The 13,109-nt window shown below is 49.7% G+C and overlaps 1 protein-coding gene across 2 annotated transcripts in view; it reads left to right on the top strand.

Annotated features, from left to right (window-relative positions):
• LOC8036527 (protein Daple) overlaps nt 1-13,109 on the top strand; it is a 48,740-nt gene that overhangs the window by 32,374 nt on the left and 3,257 nt on the right. The window contains exons 22-29 of one of the 2 annotated variants that reach the window (XM_029974080.3): nt 504-743; nt 1,957-2,130; nt 3,071-3,169; nt 4,119-4,319; nt 5,909-6,117; nt 9,234-9,303; nt 10,319-10,421; nt 12,113-12,270. In XM_029974080.3, coding sequence (XP_029829940.2) covers nt 504-743; nt 1,957-2,130; nt 3,071-3,169; nt 4,119-4,319; nt 5,909-6,117; nt 9,234-9,303; nt 10,319-10,421; nt 12,113-12,270 — 1,254 coding nt within the window. Of the gene's footprint in view, nt 1-503; nt 744-1,956; nt 2,131-3,070; nt 3,170-4,118; nt 4,320-5,908; nt 6,118-9,233; nt 9,304-10,318; nt 10,422-12,085; nt 12,271-13,109 lie in introns of both variants that reach the window. The other variant, XM_029974079.3, reaches the window with a different exon arrangement.

Genomic DNA, 13,109 nt, shown 5'->3' with positions numbered 1-13,109 from the left:
AGATAAAGTTAGCCAGATGTGACTCCTTTCAGTACCTTCTATTAAAATTTTCACACTGTAGTTTGCTTTGCAATAGTCACGAGGGCTGATTGAGAAATTATGAAACTGCTTATTTTTTTCCTTGCAAGGAGGTACGCGGCCAGTGTCATGCCAATGTTTGCGAAAGTAATACTTTCATGTGTCTGAACCCTCAGTTGGACTGTTGTAGTTTTTAGCATTCTGTCGCAGCGAGCGAAGGCACCTCATACGTGTCGTCATGGCAGATGACAAAGACGTTCTTGTGAAACATTCTAACCAATATTTCCAATGTGAAGGCTGCCGCTTCGAAAAAGGAAGTACTATTGGAGCCCGTAGAGTCGCCTGATTTCGAATAACAAAAGTCGGCTCTCATCACTTCTCGGCTAGCCTTCGTATTATTGCTAAGTTAGCGGAATCGGGTGGGTACCTGTTTGCCTTTGCGCCGCGTTCCAAGACGAGCGACGGCCCGGCTTCATTCGTTACAGAACGGCGTCTTCGAAGAGGAGAACTGGCGCCTCCGCAGCCAACTCCAGGCGCTGCAGGAGCACACGGCGTCACTTCAAGGGCGCGCGACGAGCGGGGAGCAGCGGCGCCTCTCGCTTCAGTCTCAGCACGCGCAGCTCCAGGTGGAGGCGGCCTGCCTCGGGTCGCAGCATGCGGCCCTGCAGCAGTCGGCCTCCCAGCTTCAGGAGCGGCTCGGCAGGATAGAGGCGCAGAAGGATCAGGTGGGGCAACGTCCCGAGACACACGTGAATGTATTGCTCGAACTGGGGGGGGGGGGGGGGGGGGGGGGTTGCATTCTTTCTCTTGCTCGACAGCTTAGGGCAGGGGGTTGAGAACTTGTTGACCTCGAGGAAGCCTTGTCTGCCCTGAATGGCAGCCGAGCATGTACCGCCCCTGTTTCGTCGTTGATGCGATGAGGCAGTGCAGAGGCCTATGGACTTTGCGAGCCATAATGCACATTCTAGGGGGTGTTTAGCCTGTGTTGGGCATAGTGGGTAGCTCTGGTCTGCTTAAATGGGTCTTAAGCTGGAAAAATATTTTTACTTGAGGGAATCCATGCGAATACTTTGGGGAAACCCTGGGTTCCCAGGATCCCAGTTTGAAAGCCCGTGGTGTAAGACTTTTAGGTGCACCGCGGTACATCGCTCATGTACGATGCAGACCAATTTATAGACTGTTTTCGTCTGATGCTTGCTGTGTTGGAACATGGTGTAGCTAAATTGGGCGAAAAAAAGACAAAAAAAAAACTAGATAGTTTAAGCGTAACAGCAATAAAAAGTGTAGCCAAAAAGAAAGAACTAATGGCAGAAACCCCTTCAATTCTGGCGCCTTGCTGTCGTAAAATAAAGTGATTTGCTAATTTTGCCCCAACTCCGCTATGTCAGAATCCAACGTGGCTTCCGTACGACAAAACTTTCTACGAGTTCAGAAGTTTGAGAAATTAAAATGTTACACTGTAGTTGTTTTTCTCCATCTTTTTCCTTCAGTAATTTGTTCTAAGTAGAACTTTTATACATATGTAGCCTTGTACCATGTGCTTCATTCTTAGGGTGTCTGCACACCCGGGAAACTTGTAGTTTATGGGAAATTCCTGGTCATCCATAAAAAATAAACGTTAAAAAAATTTAGAAAAAACATTGCGAGAGTCGCGAAACTTTCTAGAAAAATCTTATTTTGCCGCTTTTGCTTTCTCTATTAGTAAGTCTAGAATGTGCGACTACCAATGTTTCTCGGAGATTGTGGGATTGCTCCAGCCATCCAAGCAGACACTACAACACTCTGCTATTCGTGATATACAGCGTTGTCATCTTAGTATTGTGGGTCTGGACTTCATTTTTAAACTAATCACTCGAGGAGACAGAATTAGAGTCGGAGAAAACCCGGGAACATTACGGTCGCTCCCCTCAACCTTCGACCTTTTCCGACATTGGACAGCTGAGCAGCGAAAAGAGCGAGCTCGAGCACAGCCGGGAGGCCCTGGTGCGAGACCACCAGGTGCTGGAGAAGCTTCACGAGCAGCTGTCGGCAGACTACCAGGCCCTGGCCTCCAACCTGAGCTGCGTCAAGGCCTCCTGCAAGCTGCTCAAGCAGGAGAACACCGCCCTCAAGGTAAGACCGCCGACATTTCTCGCCCTGCCGTTCGGCGCTTACCTATGCACGTTTGAAACTGCTGTCTCTGGGCACCGCCATCTTGCTGTCAAGTCTGGAATGCATCTCTGACCGATGTGTTTACCGCGTCGTCGATTGTGGTCTCCCGATTTCCACCTGGTGACGCCATGTAAGTGTCGTGCTCTTGCCTGCCGCGATCTCGGCAACGGCACAGCAGCGGAGGCGATTATGGCAGACGCCCGTTCGGCTGTAGGTTGCTCTTCACTGCGAAAGTCTACGGAAGCTTCGGCAGCCTGGAGTTGGATCGTTGCAGCTACAGCAAAATTTGCTTTCGCTCGTCTTTTCTGTCGGAGCTTATGCGGAGCGCAAGTTTGTCTGCTTCCTTTGCAGGAGTTGTGGGGATGTCAGAAGGCAGAGCTCCAATTGGCTCTGATTGAAGGATAGTGGGTAGACCTCAAGGCAGCTTGCTTTGAGGTCTACCCACTGTCCTCCAATCAGAGCCGATCAAAGCTCGACGTTCTGACGTCATCGCAACCCCTGTGCAAGAAGCGGACGAACTTGCACTCTGCGTACGACCAACCGTTAGGATTATGGTATCTGACAGCATGACACACCAGTTCCTGTGTCGTAATTTGTTACCTCTTTGGAAACCACTTTGATGCATCGACGACATAGGACGCCAAACACACTTGTCGAGGATGCATTGCAGGTACGGTAGTCTTGCCGCTGGTGAGTGTAAATGGTCCGTTCATCAAGCCTTGCTTGGGCATGCTCACAGTGGCCACAATAACATCGCATGGAGTAAAGCGTTTTCCACCTATGGTGGCCAGACTAGCCTTTGAAGTGTGGCTGCTGGCACTCCTGTGTGTAGGGGTTGGTGTACATGAATGCTCTAGTTTTCAGGAAGCTGAGAAGACGAACTGTGTTGTGGCACTTGCAGGAGCAGCTCGAAGAAGCGACGCTCGCCGGCGAAGTTCTGCGGCTTGCCCATGACGACCCGCAGGGCACAAACCTGCGCGCCGAGAACGCCAAGTTAAAGGTGGGTGGAGTGATTTCAAAGAACTGCATGGTACCGGTTGAAGGTTCAAGTGCCTGTTGATGGGCCACTGGTAGGCGTTTTGGAGCAGTTGAGGTTTCAGGTGGTGGTGTCACAAGGGGGGAGGGCGGAGGGAGAAACAACCCTGGGTGCGGCGCTCAAGGAAGGGGGTCGCAGCGGTCCACCACCCCAGGTGCCGCTGACCCTAGTGATACCATCGAGTTCGAGCCAGCATATTCAAAGAAGAATGGAACCTTCTTGAAACACTAAACTAGATTTTGAAATTGTCTTGTCATGGTGCAAACTCAATCTATGTGCCATAAGCATCCCAGAAAACCCAAAACTATAATCAGGTAGTCAATTAAAACTTGTTGTTGGCCTAGTTGGTTCATGATGCAGTATAGAGGTTTTTTGCGCGACACAGGGGACAATTACAAGCAAGTAGACACGGACAAGCGCTTGTCCGTGTCTACTCGCTTGTAATTGTCCCCTGTGTCGCGCAAAAAAACCTCTATACTATAATCAGGTGTGGGCTTCTTTGCTTATTAATAATGCAACCAAACATAGCATTACGCCTCTTTTTTTTTTTAGATGTATTCCAGTAAACTTAGTGGAAAATTTTTCCCATTAAATTTAGCGGAAACATTTCCCTGCCTCGACGATTCTACTGGAAACGCATCTAGAGATCCGCCATGAATCCTCGCCAGTAACAGCTGTCTTCATAAAATGAGAAAAAACGAGGCTTATTTGCATTCAGAGTTCTCACTAAAAACCGACAATGAAAAGTGTTGCCCTAATGTTCGCCAGCAGTTTAGACATAAGTACAAGATGCGAGCAATCTCCCTAGGGCGGATACAGCTCTTCTGCCCGACTCCCCTGCCCTATCTTGCAGCTAGTTAGAAGCAGCGTGTACGCTAAGAGGTGCACGTCCTTGCGGGTCTCCCACCAACAGGAGGAAGCAAGTGCGTTGCGCCAGGCGGAAGAGCGGACCCGTGCAGAACTGGACTCCCTGCGCGCCCAGCACCGGGCCCTCAAGGACTCTCACAGCAGTCTGCGCATGGACCATTCCCGGCTTAGGGGAGACCTGGAGGAGAGCAGGGGTGATCTCGCCACCGCAAGGCTCGACCTCTCGCGACTGGTGGCCAGCTACGAGGTATTGCAAGACCTTCCGAGGACTACCGTAATTGGGCTTCTGTGTGCCGGGTCCCACACGAGCATTCGCCATTGCCTGTGCAACAGTCCAAAAAGGGATGAGGATTTGAAGGTCATGATGATGTCTCCAAGGTCATCGTGATCTTTAGTATGTTTTCTTTCTTGGCTTAAGAAATTCTTTTTTTTACACAAGTTTTTTCGCCTTATTTTGAGCACCCGCCATTGCCTGCTAGGTAATTCATAAAGATTTGAGATCCTGAAGGTCATGATGACCATTTCAAAGTCACCATGACCTGCAGTACCCTTTGTTCAACCCTGACCTTCTGGAATAGTTTTATTTTCTTTTAATTGATGCAGGTTTTTTTGTTTTTTTTTGGAATCTAAGCATTTTTTATTATTGACTGGGCAGTGATTCAGAAAGGGTTGAGAATCTGAAGGTCACAACGACTGCTCCCAGGTCATTACGACCCTACTGCCTCTTGTTTAGTCGTCAATTCCCGTGACAAGCCAGTTTGTAGCTTGTTCTTGCATTTTTATCACGCAGAAAAATGCAAATCTGCATCTGTGATTTGTGGCATTGGTTCCTGTGACGTGGGAATTTGTAGCGAGTTTCCGCGCAATTTCACGCACCGCGGAACTCGAGTTTGCCGTGTCCGCAATCTGTGCTGTTGGTTTGTGTGGCATGGAAATTTGTAGCGAGTTCCCGGGTATTTTACGTACCGTGGAACGCGAATTCGTCGTTTCTGTGGTTCACGGTATAAGTTCCCTCGTTGAGTGGTTCATGGCAGGCGCCCCTGGTACAGGCTTATTGCTAGTTTTTCGTGCAACTTTGCCGTCACATCCCCAGAGATCGCCCGCCCAACATCCTTCACCGTTTATCTCTTCTTGACGGAGGGGTGTCCGTACATTATTTTACGGTACATACGCATGACAGAAGTTGTGGGGAAAGTCTCACAATGCCGTAGCACCAACGAAGGAAGCATGCGCGGGCTTGCTTTCGGAAATTTGGCCTCGAAAGCACGAGCGTTTACGACAAGCTCCAGACATCTACGTGCGGGCCTTGGTGGCTCCGAGGCGAAGTGCCGGCCTACGAACCTCCAGGTGGCGGGTTCGAATCCCGGCCGAGGTGCCCACAATGTGACGGAGGCTCATATTGGAGCAGGCCCGAGATTTCACGTGCACGTCAAGAGATCCCCGGGTGGTCGAAATTAATCCTCGGTCCTCCGCTGGTACGAACTGGATGCCCTTTGTTGATGTCTGACAGTGCGTGGGATTGGGCTAGTTGGTTTCTCATGTTTTTACTAAACTGTGCCGCAAAAAGGATTGTGAATAATGACACTCAGACTAGAAAAAACAATGTAGCGCACAGAAGTAAGCAAATATCTTTTAGTTTCCATGTACTGCGTCAATTTTCCAGCCTCGGTGTCGTCATCTGTAGCCCTTCGTTGATTTGGCTTTGTAAAACCCCCAAACTTGATGTTACGTTTGGCATTGCATGCTTTTGCCGCTTTCCGCACTGGCTGCACACTTTGCGGCGGGAGGCGCGTCGTGCCTCGCTCACGCCGCACTACTCTGTCGGTGGCGATGCAGGTCCTTTCCCAGGCGCAGGGGACGATGCAGGAGGAGCGGCAGCGCCTGCTGTCGGGCCTCTCCTCCCTCCTGCGCCTCTACCGGGGCCGTCTGCCCGAGCCGTCCTCCTCGCCGGGCTTCCAGGAGGAGTGCCTGCTGCTCCGAGACCTGGAGGCCGCACGGGACGACCTCGAGAGCTGCCTGCGGGACTACGCTCGCAAGCTGGACGGGTGAGGGGCCGTCCTTAGCTGTCACAGAAGCAAGCAAGCGCGCTTGCTTCTATGGGTTGGGAGAGTATGTTGAGGACGATGGGGAAAAAAACAAAAAAGTACATGCTTCAGAGTTAAATGGGGAAAAGTGAAATAGCAGCAGAACGTAAGGGCGGAAGTGAGCTGGTGTATATTAAACGTAGTGAAGAACCCGAGACTGAGGTAAAACAGACGGCGACAAGGAAGAGAAGGAGAACGTCTCAAACACAGCTGTGTTTGAGACGTTCTCCTTCTCTTCCTTGTCGCCGTCTGTTTTACCTCAGTCTCGGGTTTTTCACTACAATGTTGAAATAGCAAAGCCGCCTCGGTGGCTCCGAGGCGAGAGCGCTGGCCTACGGATCCCCAGGTGGCGGGTTCGAATCCCGGCCGAGGTGCCCGCAATCTGACGGAGGCTTATTGCGGAGAAGGCGCCGTGTAACCGAGCTTTCAGTTGCACGTCAAAAGATCCCCAGGTGGTCCAAATGAATCCTCAGTCCTCCGCTGAAGCGTGCCAGATGCCCGTCGTTGGTTTGGCACGTAAAACCCCCAAATTTGACTTTTTTTTTTGTTGAAATAGCAGGTTCAAAATGTGTGACTGCGAAAGAAAGCAAACTTTGCGTCCCGCCGGACCACTAGCGGTGGAAGTGCTTTCTTTTAAAGATGATAAACATGAAAATTTTTTTGTCATCATGCCAGTGCTGGGAAAACTACATCTAAAAAGTGCTTAATGTAAAGTACAAATTAAGTGAGAGGTTACTTACTTCAAGTAAAGTAGTAAGTACCCTGGGTGCAATGTTGAAGTCAAGTACTAAAAATGCAATGTACTGCTATGCAATCCTGCAAGATTGCATTGCAAATGCAATGCAATCTTGATGATACAAATCTTGAGGGATCGTGGAAAATATTTTTATTATCCGAAATTTGTATGAACAAAAAACAAGCCATGAAAGTAAAGGGGGTGCTACTTGAAATTTAATGGTCGCACGCCCGGCCAAAGAACACGGTAATGTTATTCTTCATCTTCATTTTTTTCAACGTTACCCAGGAGACACGTTTGGAACATGTAAAGGTGTGTGCACGTGTCGTTGCGGATGTTGATCAAGCTCGCTATGCGCCGCAGCACATCAAGGGCATGCAACGTTTCAGAAATCATCGGTGCCCAAGCAGCACAGATATGGTCAATCATTGGCCAATGGCTGGAAAGGGTCCTTTGGCCAGTGGCCAGACGGTGGCCAGCCATTGGCTAATACTGACCTTTCTCTGGCCATCAGCCATCAGCCAAGCATTGGCCAATGAATGGCCACTCTTTGGCCATTGGCCGAAAGGCCATCGTCAGCCATTGGCCTATGCTTGGGCAAATTTTGTGCTGCTTGGGTGGTTGCTTGTCGTTAGTTACGTCGCCGTCATCATCTGCGCTACTTGACTCTCCTTGTGGGGCCGTCATTTTTGTCAATGATTTCTTCGACGGTCCTTAATCTGCAAGTCGCGAGGTTGTCATCCGCGGTAATTAAATCGAAGGCTGATTCCTGACATGTTGAATTAAGTCGCAACTCACACTGGGCAAATAAGGGATGTCCTTCCAAAAGTTGGTTGAAGAAAATCGCGCAGAGTTTAAGGGACGTGCGTGTGCAAATGAAGACGGTTCTGCAGGGGCTTGCTTGTTGACAATCATATGATCAACGCTGATTCCGAACATCATTTTTCATGTTCACTCGAGTGATTGACAGTTACTAAAACCTGTTTATCACATGAGAATAAAGATAAAGCAGCAACCCTGGAGTAGTTGAATGTGAGTTACTTCAGCAAGTTGAATTCTAATCACGTGACAACACAGATGGTGCAGCCAGAGGAGTGCATCTTCCTCTACCACCCATGGGTCGCGAAATGGGCGTCTGCAGCGCCAATTGAATCCCCTGAGGTTTGGCGGCTGTACTAAAATCAAGGTGGTGGCCCACCGAAACAATAGGACAAGTCCATCTTGTTTGGGCCTGCGACGGCTTCAGTAGGTAGGGCGCCACCATATTGAATAGGACCCTGGGTTTTCCAGGCTCCTGCAATTTCACTCTTCGTTTCTTCGCAGGCACAAAAGGTGGGCGATAAAATATGCGATCATTGTGCTTTTGTGCTTTTTTTTATTAAACAGGATGTCGGTACAGTGACTCACAAAAGTCTATGTGATGGTCAGCGTGGTCGTCTTCTGCATTGTGCCGAGCTTGGCTAAGTGGACCTGCCGTCTTCAGAGGCTTCGTTGAGCAGTCGCTATCTTCACAGATTTGCCCAGGAGGCAAATCACCTTTCATCTGATGCCAGTTTTGCAGTTCGGGCGGAACCTGTAGTAGATTGAGTCGGTATCAGCCATCTAGCCAATCTGAACTACCTCATAAGTTTTGGAGAGGCAACCCGACAATTCTATATACCATATTTGCACGAATATAACTTGACCATATAACGTGAGAGCAGGTTTTCATGCCCTCGAAAATAAAAAATAATATTTCTCTGATAATAATGCGAGCCAAGGCCGCGTACATTTTCCGCACTCGGGGGCATAGCAGAAGTAAGTGAAAAGGCAATGGATATAGAAGAAATATCAGTTTATGTTTTGACTGCACTCATCCTCACTGCTCAGGTCCTTCTGTTTACAATCCACTTAGCTACAAACATAAGCAGCAGCAGGGCACGGCTTGTCTGGTAGCTCATTTTTCTTTGGGGTGAGCTCCTCGGCAGCCCACAAACAAAGCAAGGCATGAAGCAGAAGTACCAACGCACAAACACCAGACCACTGCGGAACAGAAACTACAAAATGCACAAGCAGAAAAAAGACTGCTGGACCGGATATACGACCACAATTGTTCCTGTTCTGGTCCCACCGCATAAACAAACACCTCGTGTGGCACAATTCGCACAATTCCGTAACCACGGTCGGTGGTCTTGGCTTGGCTTGAATCGGCCAATGCCCACATCCTTGCATGGCGCGCTGCATTTCTGCGGCGTGCGCACGTTGTACGAACACAAAGGCGATAAAAATGCTTTTTATGTTTTCTAATCGCCCCTTCAGCAACCGAGAGTCACCGCCTGTCTCTTGTATTGTTTCTTTCCAGGAGTCTTTCTCTATGCAAGGAGCCCTTAGCAAGGGCTAGGCTGAGTCATCTTACCTGCAACGTAACTGAGGTGAGTGCATTGCACGATAACTGCAACGAACGTTCGTGAGCAGCAGGTGTCATTTGAAACTTCGCGTGAGGTCATGCTTTTCTGCTGTAGGCGGGTTGGGGAGCGGGCCTTTTTAAAAATTGACTGCCTCTTGGGTATCTCTCAAAGACATTCTGAAAGCATGGCATTTAAAAGGCCTCTTTGCACTCCTCTTACGGGCAATGTGAGGAGGCCACTGAAGCAACGTTGTGGTGTTGTGCGACGTATCAAATAATGTTGTGATATCACCTGACTCGTGACCTCACGTGACAGCCTGATTCACGGAGTCACGTCTTGTCGTGGGACCTTGTGTGTTGTTTCATTCTCATTTGTGTAACAATGAAGTATTTAAAGCAATAGCTTAATGTGGGAACCCTCTTTACACCTTGCTTGCTCAGGTTGGTTGCACCGTAACATGGTCTGAATGTGAACCTGAATCAATGTATTGATTGATTGATTGCACTACTGATTACACCGATTCGGATTAGGAAGAATTGGTGCAAAAGCGGCGCCATACCATGGCAGACCAAGAGCGTCGAGCTCGACAGACGTCGGAAGAGGGGCAAAGGATTCGAAATGCCATCGCATTACTACTACGTCTCCTTTGGCAGTAGCCAGAGAGAGGGTGTGGTTGTTTTGATTATTGTTCCTGGCCACATGTTAACATATGTGCACATATCACTTATTGTTTAGTTGGGAAACGTGACACGTTAGTGCACTGTAGCTCCGAACAAGTGGGACGAAGGCTCACACTGCAGAACTCGGGGATCCTGGGTTCAATCCCCCCCATCCCCTTCCCCTCCATTTCGGTCCGGACAAGCACTGCACATGCGTGCGGTCGGGTATCGCAACTGCACGACAGGTCTCGGGATAGCGGCCGTATACTGCTTTGACTTTCTCATCTACTGTGGAGACACCGGATGCCCACTGGAGCTGACTAACTTCCCAGCGTCTAACATACACACGACACGATTACAATTGCAATCCTCCGTTTCAGATGGAGGAGGTGCTGGGGGTCTCTCTGGCCGGGATCGGCAATGGCCTCTGCGCTCGCGGACGCTTCCCGACGGACTTCGGCGAGCTGAATGGTCGCCCTTGGGGTGAGACTCATCTCCCTTCCTGCGGGGAGCTCCGAGTTGAACGCTCAGCAAGGGGGATGGCAAGATCGCTGAGCGCCGCGATTGGCCGGCACCGTGCTTGACCTTGGTGCTGGCCAATCGCGGCGGTCTGCGATCTCTCCGACTTTCTCATGGAGCGTTCGACTTGGAGCTCGTGTTCTGGAAAGTTGAGTCGGTCATTCTGTACTGCCCTTAACTGCTTACAACGTTTTGGCTTTTCCAAAACTTGTTTCTTTTTCTCGATTTTAACTCCCGTTTGCATGTGCGGTGCAGCACCGATCCAACGCTAATTCAGTGCTGAAAACAATGCTGACCTTAGCATTGTTTGAGCACATGAGTGCAGTGCTGGTATAGCAGCGTTGCATGGTTCCGGTTAGAGTGCCAATAAATAAGCTACGCTTCAGAGTAACGACATTTCAGCCTCCTTGGTGCTTATAACCATGGTAGCCAGTTATCTGAAGCTTTATCTACAATCGCAAGAAACGTTTTTCCATCCTCCAAAAATGTTAAAACAGTTTGCGACAGAGCAAAAGGACATTACCTGAGTTTCCTACCACCGTGTCTAAAGATGAGGAAGGCGCATTTCTGAATTGCGACGATCGACAGTTGCGTCTGTTCTGCTCTAAGCACCAAAATGGCGGTGCCCACTAGCAGATTGGAGAACGGAGTGCCAATACTTTAAGCCAGTGGTTCTCTTTGGGGTCCGCGAAGGCATTCTACGGGTCCGCGATGCCCTGCTCATCAGTAAAGCCGGGCAATAAAAGTTGTCTTTTTTTGATCGAGGAGAAATTTTTCAGTGGGCGCGTTTTCTTGTGTGTATGTCAATAATAGAAGTCTACTTCACACCAGCCCTTAGAGAAATCCATTTATTAAATCATTATTATATTTAGCCTACCTATACCTTTAGCCTCCCTTCACCACAAACGGGGTCCTCCATCATTTCTGCCAAACCACAAGGGGTCCGCGAAACATCGATGGTTGAGAACCACTGCTCTAAGCGTAGCTTATTTAGTGGCTCTAGTTCCGTTGACAGTGGCTCATATTTCATATCCGAGAGGTTGCAAGGATGCATTGCAGGGCTTACCATTCTGGTGACGTACTATTCCCATTTGAGATCCAAATGTTAAACGGTGCATGCAGAGAGGCAGTTGGAGCATTGAGTTTGCTCCGATATCCTAAACCTTATTTTTCTGAGAACGAAGCTACCTGTCTGCAACAGCAGGCAAAATCAGACTTGCCTCCATGTGCTCTTCCATCGCCGGCATGGGACATCATGAAATCGAACTTGCTGCGGAGTGATACCCCACAATTTTGCGAGTCGTGAGAAGGATGCCTCAGCAGTGACTGGAGAAAGCATAATGCTAAATCAGCGCTACATTCGGCACCTTTATGTGCAGCATTGAGTGGAGAGCAGTAGTTTTCTTCCCTCGTCATAAAAAACCTTTGGATTCTGTCTCCGAGTGACAGAACTTGCTCGGGAGGCCTGTGTAAATTTAGTTTACCCTTAACATTGTGAAACATGGCTGCCAAAGCACATGCTGTGCTTTCAAACAAGTGTTACTTTCCTTAGTGGAAGCGTATGACGACGTGGAATTCAGCTTCCAAAGCACTCGACCCGTGAATTGCGGTTACGACACTCGACGCAGGCGGGTGTGGTGCCCTTCCTGGCGCAGGGGCACTGTCCCAGGACGACCAGATCCCGGTGCGTGACGTGGGACCCCTGTCGCAGCCGTGCCCCGTGACGCCGGCCCTCGAGGGCTCCAAGCTGCCCGAGTCGCTCGTGTTCAGGGACCCTCCCCCGACCTGTTCGACGCCCCTGGGCACCCCAAAGGTGGGTGCGACTGGCATGGGGCATCGAGCTGCAAATCTCAATGGGGTTCTGCTCCGATTCCTCCGGCAGGAGACGTATACATTTTTCTCCTCATCATCAATTAATTACCGTTGCTATAGTCATGGAGAAGGTGAGGACAGAAAGGAGGAGCTTCGGCTGACCCGCCTCTGGTGCGAACCTCCCACTCTCGACAGCGTTGCTTCGGCGTCTCGAGCGCACGCGTGCGGCCTGAGTGCGGCGGAAGGCACGGAGCGCGTGCCGGAAGCCAGGTGTTCGAAAGACGCGCTCCGCCGTCCTCATTCTACGAGTGACTATAATTAATTTACGAATTGACGTCGCCGTGGCATTTGTGCGACAATTTTCGGACGCTCTGTCGTAACGCTACGCTCGTCTCACTAAGTTGAGCCTTAGAACATGTCCTGGGTCGAAACACGTCAGAGACTTTAAAAGGATGCATACACTGCACGGCTCTATTACTGTAAACTTCGGCATTCTTTTACACTTTACTTGGAAACTTGCGAGCGTCGGAACTCGCTGTAGGTTAGTTCCTTGACCAAACACTTTCTACTGCTCTGGTAGTTTCGACGAGAGTCCTTCAGTACCGAGAGGAAAACGGAGAAAACGGGCGACGACTTTTACGTGCTAAGAGTGTCGCAGAGTGTACTTGGGCTAGTTGGCGATTTGCTGCGGAGGATGAAATGGCGTAAAAACGACGGACAGGCGAAAGAATGAAATACGCGACGGAGTGCTCCGTGGTGTTCGTCGTTCTTTCGCTCGTCCGTCCTTTATTAGCCCTTTTACCCTCTACGGAGCTCGAGGAAATGAAGCACTCAGCTCCC

Source organism: Ixodes scapularis, unplaced genomic scaffold, assembly GCF_016920785.2.
Source record: "Ixodes scapularis isolate PalLabHiFi unplaced genomic scaffold, ASM1692078v2 PGA_scaffold10__122_contigs__length_95168666, whole genome shotgun sequence".
Lineage (NCBI taxonomy): Eukaryota > Metazoa > Arthropoda > Arachnida > Ixodida > Ixodidae > Ixodes > Ixodes scapularis.
The sequence above is the reverse complement of the archived record's forward strand: the minus strand, read 5'-3'. Positions and strand labels throughout refer to the sequence as shown.